Source organism: Camelus ferus, chromosome 29 (genome assembly GCF_009834535.1).
Source record: "Camelus ferus isolate YT-003-E chromosome 29, BCGSAC_Cfer_1.0, whole genome shotgun sequence".
Classification (NCBI taxonomy): domain Eukaryota; kingdom Metazoa; phylum Chordata; class Mammalia; order Artiodactyla; family Camelidae; genus Camelus; species Camelus ferus.
In genome coordinates this window covers 22362456-22376482 of record NC_045724.1, presented here as the reverse complement: position 1 = coordinate 22376482, position 14027 = coordinate 22362456, and the positions used below count along the sequence as shown (strand labels likewise).

General features: G+C 42.5%; 1 protein-coding gene across 1 annotated transcript in view; it reads left to right on the top strand.

Moving 5' to 3' along the window:
- CHD7 (chromodomain helicase DNA binding protein 7) overlaps window positions 1-14027 on the top strand; it is a 115399-nt gene that overhangs the window by 45320 nt on the left and 56052 nt on the right. The window contains 3 exon segments of the mRNA XM_032470074.1: window positions 3869-4010; window positions 8921-9058; window positions 10118-10183. Of these exon segments, the coding sequence (XP_032325965.1) occupies window positions 3869-4010; window positions 8921-9058; window positions 10118-10183 (346 nt within the window).

Below are 14027 nucleotides of genomic sequence, written 5' to 3'. Positions count from 1 at the left end.
GTGGCCAGAAAATGGTTCTCTGAATGAATGGCATCCCAGGGAGCCTTGCAGGTGAGCAGACTGGTGGAAAATGGAGGTGGAAGGGATGTACGTCCGCACTAGGGGCTGGCTGTATAGAGGGTGGAGGGTTTGGAGTGTGGGAACAGCAGAAATAAAGTTCATGTTACCAGCCGTGAAAATTGCAGAGGGTGTGGGTGCCAGCCCTTGGAATCTCAGATGTTAACACACGTGGGACTGGACTTTGAGCAGAGTGATTTGGTCAGATTTGCGTTGGAGCCAGTCACCCTGGTGATGCACGGAGGACGGGTTTGCTGGTGATGTTGAGGGCGTGGGGAGGACCAGGTCCCTGAGCTCGGGAACGCCTGAGGCAGAGCTGGTTCAGGAGAGGAGCAAGAGAAGATCTGATTGCCCCTGGGCTGGAAGGAGAAGGTGCTCCCCTCCAGGCCTCGCCAGAGGGTAGCCACGGGGGCAGCGTTGGCGGAGCCGACCGCTGCAGCTGTCAGAGGAGCCTTGAGGTTTTGTGTCTGCGCCAAGCAGCTCAGTGGCCTCGTCCGCAGTACAGTACTTCTCAGTAACCTTGCCTTCTCCCCACACTGGGAGAGCTGCCTTCTTTGTTCACTCAAGCTCTCCAGATCATAATTTGGAAGAGGAAGGTCTGTGTGGCTGTTTCGGCTTTGACTTTATGAAGGACTAGCTTTGAACCTCCCAGACGAAGTCACGGCCGTGGCTGTGGAATCCGCGTCCTTTCTCCAGCAGTGTGGTGGTGGGTGACCCTGCCCGGGGATCGTGGCGGGGGTGAGGCAGTGGTGATCGTCAAGGTGGGAAGTGACACGTGTCTGAACTGAAGCCGTGGCTGTGGGCTTGGAGGACAGTGGCCCTCGGGGCCGGCTGTTCTCTTAGCTGAACTGAGGGATGTTGATAAAAGACTTTTCCTTCTGCTTGCATCTCTGAGATGAAGTGATCACGAGGCCGTGGGGGCCTGTCCACAAGCTCCTGCTGTTGACTGAGCCCCAGTGGGTCTGGGCCACAGGCAGACATAGTTCTCAGCCTTCCCGGAAGACGCTCCCAGCTGCCTGCCTCCCAGTGTGTGTGAACGACGGCGAGGCGCCGCCGAGGTTTCATCCACGATGTCACTTAAACCTCAGAAGCAACTGTGGAGCAAATTCTCATTACTGACCTCATTTTATCCACGAGGAAACTGAGGCTCAGGGAGGTTAAATGACTTGTCCAGGGTCACAGGCAGACAGATCGTAAATGACAGAGTTGGAACTTGACCCGAAGGCCGTCTGACTCAAATCAGTGCCCTTAACCACCATTCTGTATTACCCTCATCTGCTAAAAAAATCCTGACTTTGGCTTTTTATGAGGGGGGAGGGCAAAGCAGTTTTAATATAACATCTTGATGAAAATCCAAATGAGCTTATTGCAAAATTGTGGCAAAGGCAATTTAATGCAAGTAACTTTCTCTTGTCCTTGATCGTTAATGTCTCGAGGTGAACGTTGAAAATCTTGTAGCTTTTTTGACTTCTTAGTTTTTGATTTGTATGTTGATGTCATGAGACAGTGTGAACCAGGGTATGCTTAGCTGTCGCTGAGCAGTGTCCAGAGGGAAGGTCTAATGAGTTTCAAAATCTTCCAGTAATCAGAGCTGCGGTGAGTACTTCCCTCGGCTGCGGATTTATTTGTCTGAGCGTTGGGAGAGGTCCTGTCCGACTTTTAGCCATCTTGGAGGTTCCGCAGAGTTCTTTCTGGGGAAGGGCAGATGGAAAATCATTAGCACTTCTCTCCTTCAGCAGATTGATGTTTCATCCAGCCTGGGGTCTGGTGGGCTCGGAGACAGTAAGCCTTTTCCTCGTGTAGGGTGGTTCCCCCAGGGTGCAGTAACCCCACGAAATTAAATCGTGTCCTCCGCTCCAGGGCCGCGAGGGCACTGGGGAGGGCGCTGGCTTCCAACTTACTTTACCTGGCAGCGGTTCAACTCTGTGACAGGCCTACCTCTGATTTAAACAAATTTGAGAAATATGTAAAGTTTTGGAAGCAGTTTTGCACTGATTTGATAAAAGAAACCACAAAACACTGCAGCGCAGGTGTTGAGAATGTTTGAAAGCTGATTGAGGGAAGCAGATGGCTTTAGTCAGTGGCATCCAGCCAAAAGAGCAGGTGCTGGTCACGTGACCGCTGGTTACCAGGGTAATCTGATTGCTCTTGGCGTGCAGATGAAAGGAAAGGGGCCCAGCGTTCAGCTGTAGTATTGTATAATTTGTGGCAGTTAGAGCGGAAATAAATGCTGGAAATGGAGCCTCATGGTAGGGGAGACTTCTGTCCCTCTGTAGCGTAAACACTAGGACAGTTGGATGAGGAACTGTTGTATGGACTTTTTTTTTTTAATTTAAAAAATATTATGCTTTCTGTGGATCTTCTGGGGGCTTAAAGTTTTTAGGACACTGTTTTTTTTTTGTTTGTTTGTTTGTTTTAATAAAAAGAACTCTAAACCTAACTGCCATTTGCTGTAAGCTTGAACTGTTGTAAGTTTTTTCCTTATGTGGCTATTTACTATGCTGAAATATTAACAAAACAAAATTAAAATAAGCTCTGCGTGTTCAGAAATGACTAGTTTAAGATTATCAAATATTTAATTTATTTATTACAAAAATGCCTTTGAGATGTGTGATTCTATTAACAAATACTTTTGAAATATTTTACATGACACATGCTTAAATAAAAGCATAGAGATACCTTGGCCTCTTTTCCTTTTGTAAAAAATAGTTGGGACTGGGAAAAAATGCTGTTGTAATGCATTCCAGCAGCATAGTTTTCCAGGAATTTACACACTTCAGTAAACTTTTTAAAGGCTTTTGAAATGTATTTTTTGTTTTCAAAATTTATTAGGGTTTTAGGCTCTCTTGAAATAGTAAAAAATACATATTACTGAGGTTGGGTTGTTTTAAATATTGGATAATAAATGATAATCAATATCAGAAAACCTTGGAGTTGGTTTGGAAGTTGGTGTGGAAGGTAGCACTGAATGTACTTTCTAAAAGAATGGCAAGTAAACATTCTAAAAGGGATGGTAAACGTCAATTAAAGCAATTTTTTTCTTAAAGTTCCTTCATGTCTTTGGCTTACGTAACATACAAATCCTATTAACATTTGATGGAAACATACCATGGAGCACATACTTTAATTTTTGGTGTCACTTTGCTATATTTTTGTAGTTTGGAGACCTAGCTTTTGAGAAAAGTTACTGTGGCTATTTCCAAAAAAAAATGCCTACCACCACAATAAAACTTGCTTTTAATTAAGAACACAGCACTAAGTAAAATTATGTAGGACAGGAAATTGCTATATGTTTTGTCATATTTTAAAAGGTTGTACATTGTACAAAAATGTAGACACATGATACAGAAAAGGACACCCAGCAGTGCTGGTCAGGAAATAGTATTTGAAACTCTCTGCAAGAGACGCACAGAAATGATCATAAAGTTCTAGTTTCCTTTGACAGTATTTAAAAACATATTCTGCACCTTAAAAACTTGATAGCAAAACTACTTATCAGTCTGATTTTTCATTATGTCTTGGTGTCTTGGCAGGGATTTTGTATTTTCTAGATGAACAAATGTACTCTGTGTGATGTGAGGAGTTTTTGCATGCAATTTCTTTTTAATTAGGTCAGATATTTGCTAAAGGTCGTCCATATGGGGTTTTGCCATAAAAACTTAATTGAGAGTCCTATTTAACTCTGAATGGCCAACATGCATTGATTTGTTATTGAAACTTGAGGGGTATTAATGGGGAAAACATGAGGCACGGGGCATGCGGAAAACCTCATTTAAAAAGTGAACACTAAGTGATCCACTTTGAATTCTAGTAATAAGAAACCCGATTCAGAAGCGAGTGCTTTGAAGAAAAAGATCAACAAGGGAAAAACGGAAGGTTCTGAAAATTCAGACTTAGACAAAACGCCCCCACCATCTCCTCCTCCTGAAGAAGACGAGGACCCAGGTGTTCAGGTAATACCATTCTTCTGATGCCGAGCCTTGGTTCCTTAGTGCGGGTAACCTTAGCCGCGTGGCGGGGACACTGGCCCCCCCGTCTTTGTTGCAGAGCTGCTGTGGAGATGGCTTTATTCTTGTCTGGAACAGTATATCCATAGCGATGAGAACTGGGGCTTGGAGGGGGGCAACCCGAAATTAAACTCCTGAGTTCTTCGTTTTGCCCTCTGTGACTCTGTGATGAATAAAACTGAGACTCTTCATTTATTTCTGTAAATGTATGTTTTCATGTTTATGTATATGTTGGAGTTAACATATTGTTAGCCTGTTGGCTCATTTAAAGCTTCACCCACATCTCTGATTTTCTCCAAAGTTTGGTTCTTTGTACATTCTTTTATTTTGCAGAACCAGAAATCAAGATGTAATCTGTACCTCGTCGTGAGGTTTCTAACATCTGATGGTCAGAGTTGAGATATATTTGTGTAATACTCAAGTTTTTATGAACAGTTAGTGACTTTCTGGATGGCAACACAACACAACTTTCTAGCGTTAGTCTTCTGACTTTTGGAGAATTTTGTAGGAATCAGTTGAAAAACTAGCCCTGAAATAAACATTAAGAATTTAGGTTCTTGTATGTAAAGCACACGGTCATCACTAATTGGACTGTAAGGAAGGGACCCTTACACGTGACCGTCAAACATTATTTCCTTGTTATGATCCCTGGAAGCATGCCCACGGGGTCCTCCGGGATGGCTTGGAATGTGGCTTCTGTGAGTGACATCTGAGTTCTCGAGGAGCACTCAGTGAGCACCCTGCTAGAATAGGAGGCTTGTTCGACCCCCTAGAAGCTTGTTTGACCTTGTCTAATAGTTTGGTGCACACTCGGTACTTTCTCCCTGCACCTCCCGATTTGCTTGAAAGTTAGAAACAAAGTATTTGCAACGTACAGCTCTATGCTGAAGAATTTCAGATAGCATTTGTGTGTTTGTAGGGGGTGTGTGTTTTTAAATAGAACTCCCTGATACCTGTAATTCGCAGAATGGCCTAACCTAAGGGGACCTGAAAGGAAGAGAAGAGGGTGTGAATGAGTGTGTTTTGATTTGGTTTGATTCTGTAACTAACAGTGATACTTCTGGCAGTTTGAGTAAATTTTGTAATTTCCTTTTACTTCCCTTGTCAGTGAAAAGATACTGGGAAGGTAAGTAGATACCTTTTTTGAATTGCTTGGGGAATTTTAACCTGAAATTTTTTTTTAATGATTTTGAATTTCATTCTCATGATAACACGTGTTTTTTCTGAATCACCTTCCCTTAAACTAGGACCTTGGTGTAATAAATAGTACTTGGACCATATTAAGACTTTTACATAAGTCAAGAAAATTCTGTTGTTCTTTCACAAATACCACTGGTGTTTTTAAAAGTCTGTTTGCGTTAATGCGACTCAAATGGCCTTTGAGAAATACTTGGGGTTTTTTTTCCCCTTCTTCATTGCAGTTATAGAAAAATGCTAATCAATGCAAATGAGCATCGGTACATCCTTTCTCATTGGCTGGTGCTGAACTGTCATGGGTCGAGCAGCTGATACCAGTAACCACACAAGTTGCTCTTTCTCTCCTGTATCTCAGCAACACAGGAAGTGATGCTGACGGCTCGCTTGTTGTGCTTCTTCCTGTAGCACACGCAGAAAGGGCTTAGATTAAAGCTTGAGTTTTACGGTTGATTTGTTTAAACTTTGGTAAATGACATGTCTTTTTTTTTTTTTTTTCTTTTAACAAACTGAAATTTGTGTCAGAAAATACTACAACAGTGAGATTGCGGCAACACATTTCAGTCTCCTCTTCAGTACACCTGTTTTAACTATAAGAAACTTTTCTAAAACAATCCAAGTTGAACAAGTAGAACTTTTATTTTAGTATTAGTTCAGAAGTTTTGACCTGTGATTTAGATGCAGTTCTTATATTTTATTTTGATTCCCCTAAATCTTTCAAATAATAGTTTAACAGACCATTTTATACTGGGAAGTTTGAAAAGGAACCTTGCTATCCAAAATAAGTGAACTTAAGATCAGTTATTACTTAGAATGTAGAGAAGCTGTAAAACATTTAAAACTTTTAGAAAATTGAGATCTACTTATATTTTGGGTCCTTTTACTCTTATGAAATGACCTTGTATCTACTGTTAACTAACCCTGTCACTGTTGCATGGATTTATAACACAAAGTTAATATGAAGAGAAACTTCCATTATAAAAATTATATCCACCAATACATAAATTTCTATCTTAGAAAAAGAAAAGCCTTTTTTTTTTTTTTTTTTTTTTTATTGTCCTGAAACATTTCTTTCGCATCAGAGTGGGATTTGTCTCAGACTCTGCCCAAGGATGCTACAGTGTAAGCCGGGAGAATAGTGGGGCAGTGTGGCCCCAACCATGCAGACCTGGTAAGACATCGCAGGTGTCAGTAGTAGCATGTTCCCCTTACAGTAATGACATAAAGATGCAAGTATAGATTAATCCATTTCAAATTAGTTTGATACGTGAAATGAACTACAGATATTAAGCTGAATTTCACCAAATTAAAATATTGTTCCTGATAGCTTTTATATCTTAAAGAAGTTGACAGTGAGACGTGGGGGATGGTGAAGTGAGCAGAAGAGGAGTTACTCCAGACCAGCTTTGGGAAGAGAGGAAGGAAGCTGTACAACTTGCCGGCTTCAGAGCCTCATCGATTTCTTTTTTTCCTTTTTCTTTTGGAAAGGTGGAGTCCGTTATTGAGGCTTTAATCTTACCAATTGCATTTGGCATTAACAGGTTCCATGCGCTGTTTTAAATGCTTTAAATGAATTCCCTTTAGTGATCTCCACAGTATACTCCTAAGGCAGCTCCTGTCATCAGCCCTTTCTACAGACCAGGAAACTGAGGTCCCTAGAATAACTCGTCCAAGGTCACATCGTCAGAGCCTGGGCTCATTGAAACATGGGCACTCAGCTCCAGGACCCCCAGGGTCACCCTGCCCCTGGGGATGTGCGGCAGGGTCCCTGCTGGCTTCTGTGCCACCTCCATGTGGCATTGGTCCTTCTCTGCGGGGCTGAAGAGGAGAGGAGGGTCAGAGTGGGACCTCCGGCCTGTGTCACTGCTCCCTGTGTCTAAGCCACAAAGAAGTCTGTCAGTAAGATATTCCCCCAAATACCTCGCATCGGAAGGTGCTCTGACTGCGTGGGGCTGAATTCACAGCCGCGGGTGACCCGTCTGATGGTTGTATTATACTGGGTTGCGTTATGAGCTGCCTCACTCCCCTTTTGGGAGCAGGGAGAGCAGACTTAATCAAGTAAAATTCAGTGAGTCCCATGCTTTGAGACGAGGTGCTGGGTTTGTTGGTCCCGACTTGCGTCCTGCGGGTCCCATGTTCACTGTCCCAACTTTAAAATTTGCAAGCTCCTTTAGAAAGTTTTATTTCATAGTTCTTAGAAAAAAGTTTGCGAAAGTGTTACTTTTCTCAATATTCTTTTTGTTTATTCTGTGTGCTCTGCAAACTCATCTGTAGGTTGTAATAGTCCTGCATTAATCGGTGATTTAAGACTTACATGTGTCATTTTAGGGTTATCTTAGATTTTATCACATATACATATTAACGAGAAGGTTATTTCTCTCCAATTTTAATTAACTGAGAAAACTATTTCTATATCAGAAAGACCAAGCAATCTAGAATTACTGTGATCAAAAAGTACAGAATCCTTCCTTCTGCTCCATACATTACACTCCTCAGAATTAATACTGTTAACAGTTTGTTGTGTCTCTTCAGATTTGTTTCTTTGATCGAAAATATACACATATACATTTATTTTTTGGCAGATACTGAGTCATAGGGAAGTAAACAAGATATACAGTGTGTTTCTCTGGAGGAGTTTGTACACTGATGACACACACGTACAAATAGCTACACAGGTGTTTTGTGATCTAAGGTAGAATTATAAGCTGCCTGTTGTTGTGTGACTTGCTTTCCTTTTACTTTACGGCTTATTTTGCAGGTATTCCCCAGATGCGTCATGTAGCTTACTAGAAGCGCACCTGCTGGGAAGGGGGTGGGAGGACGTGTGTTATATCTTGACAGCTACAACCACCTTGTCCTGCAGAGGTGTGTTGGGTTTTATTTTGACCGCTGGGCGGGAGAGGACCCATTTTGCCAATAATCTCACTAATACTAGCAATTAACAGTCCTTTCATTTTATTTCTTTTCTTTTCTTTTAATCTTTTTTTTTCTTTTGTATTTAGTCCTTTACATTTTAATTAGTGCAGTAAAATATTTTAAATTAAAAAAGTAAAATTCCTTTTCACAGTCATTCGTTATAAATCTTGCCATCCTATCTTTCCTCTCTTCAGAAATTTTCAGACTATTTTAGGACCAAGATGAAAATGCAAACCTTCTATTTAAATGGGCTTCTGAAATATTATCGGTACCTTGGATAATAATACAACAATAGTTATACAGAACTTCTAATTCACAAATTACCTTCTGATGCCTTCACTTGGTTAGACTTTTTATTATGGGAAATTTTAAAACATACGGAAGTAGAGAGACTAGTACAGTGAACCCCCACATATCCATCACCCAGCTTCAATATTGCCTTCATTTCTGAGCGACTCACTGGCTGAGTGAGGAGTAAAATTTGTTGTCTTTTCCATTTCCCAATAGAAGGTCTCGTAGCTGCGAGTGGCAGGGGTGTGGCCGTCCGAGGTGTCTGACTTCAGGTTTCTCCCATTTCCGATTTATTTGTTGCTGCTGTGTTATCTTATGTGACCTATGGGATTAAAGTTACTATCTTTTCTTTAAGATGATGATTATTTTTTTAAAACATACCTTACCGTTCTGAGAAGTTACGAAGAGCGTCAGCGGTTGCTCTCTGAACCCACTTTGTTGGGTTTTTCTTGTAGAAGAGACGTTCCAGCAGGCAGGTGAAGAGGAAGCGGTACACGGAGGACCTGGAGTTCAAGATCTCCGATGAGGAGGCGGAGGAGGCCGACGCTGCTGGGAGGGACTCCCCCTCAAACACCTCGCAGTCAGAGCAGCAGGTTAGTGTCCAGACGTGTGCGGTTCAGTTCGCGCACGCGTCTCACAGGGCGGACTGGAAGTCTCGTGGCTAGAATGCGAGAAGCTCAGTCGCAGCCCTGGACTTCGAGTGGGGACCACTCGTCTCACGTTGGTGAGCGTGCTATGGGAAATTAGTTGTTTTGGAGTATCTCTTAAAAAGCCCTGTTCACTGAAATGTTTTTTTGCACAAGCCTGTGGTAATGTAATTGGACACAATTTTGGAGAATTAGTGGTCTCTGCTGAGGAAGAGTCAGAGCTGGGATGCAAGGAGGCTGGACTTACCTCTGAGAACTCAGTGCTGCGGCTTCCAGGACTTTAATAAACCACTCAGGCTCGCCTCCCGCTGTTCGGCACCGTCAGAGCCCCTTTATGAAATTACTGCCTTGTGGTACCCAGCAGAGCAGGGCACACTTTATTCTCCGTGCAATGTAAATGATGGATAAAATAGTTTGTATAAAATATGACTAGTAATGGAGGATTGATTATTGTGAAGATTTTTTTTTTCAAAACCCTCTTCTTACCATTACTGTGCTTTAGTTAACAAACTGGGAACCCACTGAAAAATACATGAAATGCACTTTTGTGTTTTATTTGGTAATTTGTGCCATGTTAAGTTGTTATATAATGTATGATGTGACCTCCATAGATAAAAGCTGCCTACATAACAGAATGATGAGTATATTTACCCCATGGGTACAGATTGGGAAAAGTTACGTCTTTGACTGCTGTCACACAGAGATCAGTTTCTCTTGGCCACTGGAGTTTCTGAATGCTCTTTGGATGGAGGGACCCATGCTCGTCCATGTAATTAAACCACATAATCACAGAGTAATAAATACAGATCTACCTTTGCCTTTCTGTGGAGGGAGATTTTTTGTTCTTCACCGTCATATTTCTCACTGGTTATTGTACCCGGTGATTTAAAGGGTATGAATTTAAAGCGTATGGAGGGAGATGCAAAAGGGAACGATTTCTTGCTTTTCTAGCTTAGAACGGAAGTGTTTTCCATTTGGATTCATTCATTCTGCTTTATTTTTCAGGAATCTGTTGATGCGGAAGGTCCAGTGGTAGAAAAAATTATGAGTAGTCGCTCAGTAAAAAAACAGGTAAGCACCATTTATTTAGAGTTATCAAAAACTATGGTGTCTGTATGACTGGTAAATTATTTTTTTGTTTTATAATTTCCTTTTAAAATTTCACTATTGTAAAGTAAAACTTCTGGTGTTAGCGCTAATCCTGTCTGATTTAATAGTTCAGTGTACATCTTTGGGACATTCAGCCTCAAATGAAATTACAATGTATCAAACAATCAGTGCTTTATTATCCTGTTTAGAGTAGGCAAGAATTCAGGTGTCTCAGGAGAAATGTGTGGGGCTGCCTCCTTCATAAATGCTATTCATCAGAAAATCATAAACATGAATTTACCTGTCATGTCTCTTGGGAAGGTGCCCTGCCCTCCTCTCCACTCCTCCTCTCCCCTTTACCCCTCAGGGAAGTTCTGTTTATTATTTTAGCAAGTGGGTGTTTTCTCATACTTTTCATAACTTTTTTTCATATATAATTAAAATGTTCTTTACTATCTTTTTTTGTTAGTGCACAAGTGAAATACAGAACTATTTTCAGCGTAAGTTTTGAAGATAATATGACTTATCCTTCAGATTTACTCAGAATTCATCTTGATCTGCAAAGGTGTGCTCTAAGTACCTGTCACTAGCTACCACGTATACCGTGTGACAGCAAATTCCCAGAACACTGTATCATCTTTTACTGGTGGAGACTCCCTGTTTCATTCCAGCCATTTCCCTTCTCGCCCAGCTTGAGAAGAGGCTTTAGTTTGAAGAATTACATGAACATCTGGGTGCATTTCCGTATTCCAGGGAACAGTTTCGGTGTCTCTAGAAAATGATCTCCTTTAGGTGTCTGTCTTCTGGCTTGAATCGTCAAATGCAGCACTGTTTCTCCTTAATTGCGTTCAAGGAGGGTGGAAGTACAGCATCATTGTTCCAACATGTAAAATAAGCTTTTTTGAAAAATGTAAAATGTGCACGAAGTGTAACTGCTAGTGAGACAGATAAGCAGTGGAGGAATTAGGGGCTTTAAGTGAGCTCCCAGGTTTATCGAATAGGAAACGGTTACTATTCAGATATTGTCTAGAGATCCTTGAAAATGGTATTGCACCAGCAGCAAACCTCTCTTTACCTTTGCTCCAATACTGTTTGCTTTTCTGTTGTGCTACTCAAAGAGTAGATTTTTAGCAGAAGGTACAACTCTGGTTCATATGAAAATAGTCAAGAGCAGCTTGTCGAGGTATTTTCAGATAGTGTGTCGGGAGTGGGGCGTATGGAGCGGCTGTCTATGACTTTGAACGTTGAGGATTTCCTGTCTGATGAATTGACTGTAAAAATCTCCACCAAATTTCCCACCTGTTCAAGCAGAAATGAGCCCTATTTAACTAATTAGAAAGGTTGCATTTTTGTCCTTCTAGTGACTCTAGACCTGTTAATTTGTGAATTGTAGATATGTGGCAAAATTTAAATATGTGCTCTTAAAGAGTAATCCACTTCATGGAACTGAAGTGACTTGTTGGAGTAAATAGCATGTGGTTTGGAGGAGAGAGACTAATTTTCATTCAATTGGTAGTGTTTCAGCAGGCAGACCCAGCAGGTTTGGGGGCTGCAAATTATAATTAGCTCTATTATTCAGAGCTGCTTAGATGACGCATGACGTAGGACATGGCTTTTTCTTTCTGTTTTGCCTATGTTAGAGCTTTTTTTTTTTTTTTTCTTTCCAACCCTTTAAAGATAGGTACCCACAGTTTAGGAGAAGGCATTGCTGTCATTTACAGATGACTGGGCATATCTTATCACAGGAGATTAAGAATCACGATCATTGTACTTGAGGGTGGAGTATTTGTTGGGGAGTTTTAGGGTGGAGAAAATTAATGGAAAGTTTTTCTCTGGAAGGAGGAAGAGGCCTCGAGGTGTGATTTAAAATAAGAAAGCGGCCCGGAGCTCGCTGCATTGCCGTAGACGACTGGCGTTTCATACAGGGCAGTGAAAACCATTAGAAGGTTGTAAACATTAGCAGGTACTGACTTCTTAAACCAGTCATGTTCTTGAAATAGGTACTTCGGTTGTCAGCTTTAGTGACATTGGAGGAAAAGCGTGGCAAATAGAAACAAAAGGAAATTCGAGACTTTCCTGTGGATTCTCGCTGGGCCTGCTGGTCTGTTTCCTATTACCATGAATGATTGAAGAAGAGGCTGTGAGAAGGTGCCTTTGTCTCCTGCCAGCCGCGCCGTGGAAACGGGCTCAGGGCTCTCAGCGCCTCCCTCCCGTGTCACTGACGCATAGTGGGGACTCAGGCAGCAGTTTTCAAAGTCAGCTGACCTCCTTGCCGTGGCCTCAGAAGGCCCGTCCATAGTGATGGAGCCGTGCAGACTCTCAGAACGCAGCTGGCAGAACCGCACGTGACATCAGGGTGGCTCAGGCATCCGTGTTGGTTGAAACCCGAGTTCATGTTCATGAGACCCCCGTGGAAGGGGCATAGGTGATACTTGCCTTGAGTTTTGAGGTGGATTTTAGAATGGACTTGGAGCTTCTGTAAAGGTGAATTCTCTCACGTTCCACATTCAGTTAGCATGTCACCCTTTCTGCTTTGAGCCATCTGTCTTTGGGGGAAAAAGGTTCAAATCGTTTTTGCATCAGAAAGTCAGAAGTAATTTTGCAAGTGAATTCTGTATCATGATGTCCTGTTCTCTTCCCGAGTGAACTTGAATTTGGCGTCTCTGGTGGAAGGCACGGTAGGTCGGGCCAGCACAGATTCGTACCTTTGCTTCGCTGTCACCTTTACCAAGGTGCTTTCTCATTCTTTGTGTGTAATTTCACAACATTTCCACCTTTTCACGCCATAGTTTAGCTTTGTTCCCCCGTGTGACTGCTTCATTTAGTAACAGCACGCTTGGGGAAGGTCATTCATTCTTTCAGGCCACAGGATTGTCATTTGCTGGATGGCGGCTTCAGAATCCAGATGACTGGAGCAGTCGGCTTAGTGCCTGGTCAAGGTTGCTGTTTCACGTGACGAGTGGGACAAGTAGGACTTAATATGTTTGGAACTTTGAATTTCATGTGAATAATGAGGACTTTGACAGACTGCTTTAGGAGTCTAGTGAAAAGATACACACATTTCTCAGAAGTAGTCTACTGGGCATGTAGAATTACTTTAGAGGGCTCTCCAGTTGAACGGTGACTGTCCTGGAAGTAAATGTGAGTGCTGTGTGTGTGCGTGCGTGCAGGGATGACATTTGGTTCCGTTACACGTTGGATACGCCCACTGTAGAAAGGCTTCTGAGCACTGGGGCACAGGGATAGGGGCTGGGGCTGTCTTCAGCTGTCACCAGAGTCTGGTCAAACTGACTGCCATTTAGTGAATAATTAAAACGATGCTCCTGAGGGCTCATGAGTTCACATGCTTTTGTTCATTGTTTCGCTCTGCATAAAGCAGAAGAGGCCAGGGTGATCATATTTACAGGAAACAAAGGGCAAAACAGGTCTCCTTACAGTTCGGGGAGCAGCAAGGCGAATGATATGGGTGGTCAGGTAAACAAAGGCCGGCTTCTCATTTGGGACATCTAGGAGACAGGGGTCCTGGGACAGTTCTGCAGCAGCTCCGGGCGCTGCTCCACAAGGTCTCAGACCCGATCACCTCCCCCTAGACGTCTGGCCTAGACCTCTGGTTAGGCACCTCCGCAGCACGTTCCCAGAGGAACAGCTGATCGTGACGAGAAGACAGGTGTTAGTGAGAGCCAGGGACAGACAGCTGATGGCTTTAAGAGTCAGAGCTTTCTGGAGCAGAACCCAGATCAAATGAAAGCTGTCTCTGTTGTTCAAGAGTTGATCCCATGTGCTTATGGCCCGTGAGACCATTTAGAATGAGACGGAAGGGGCAGCC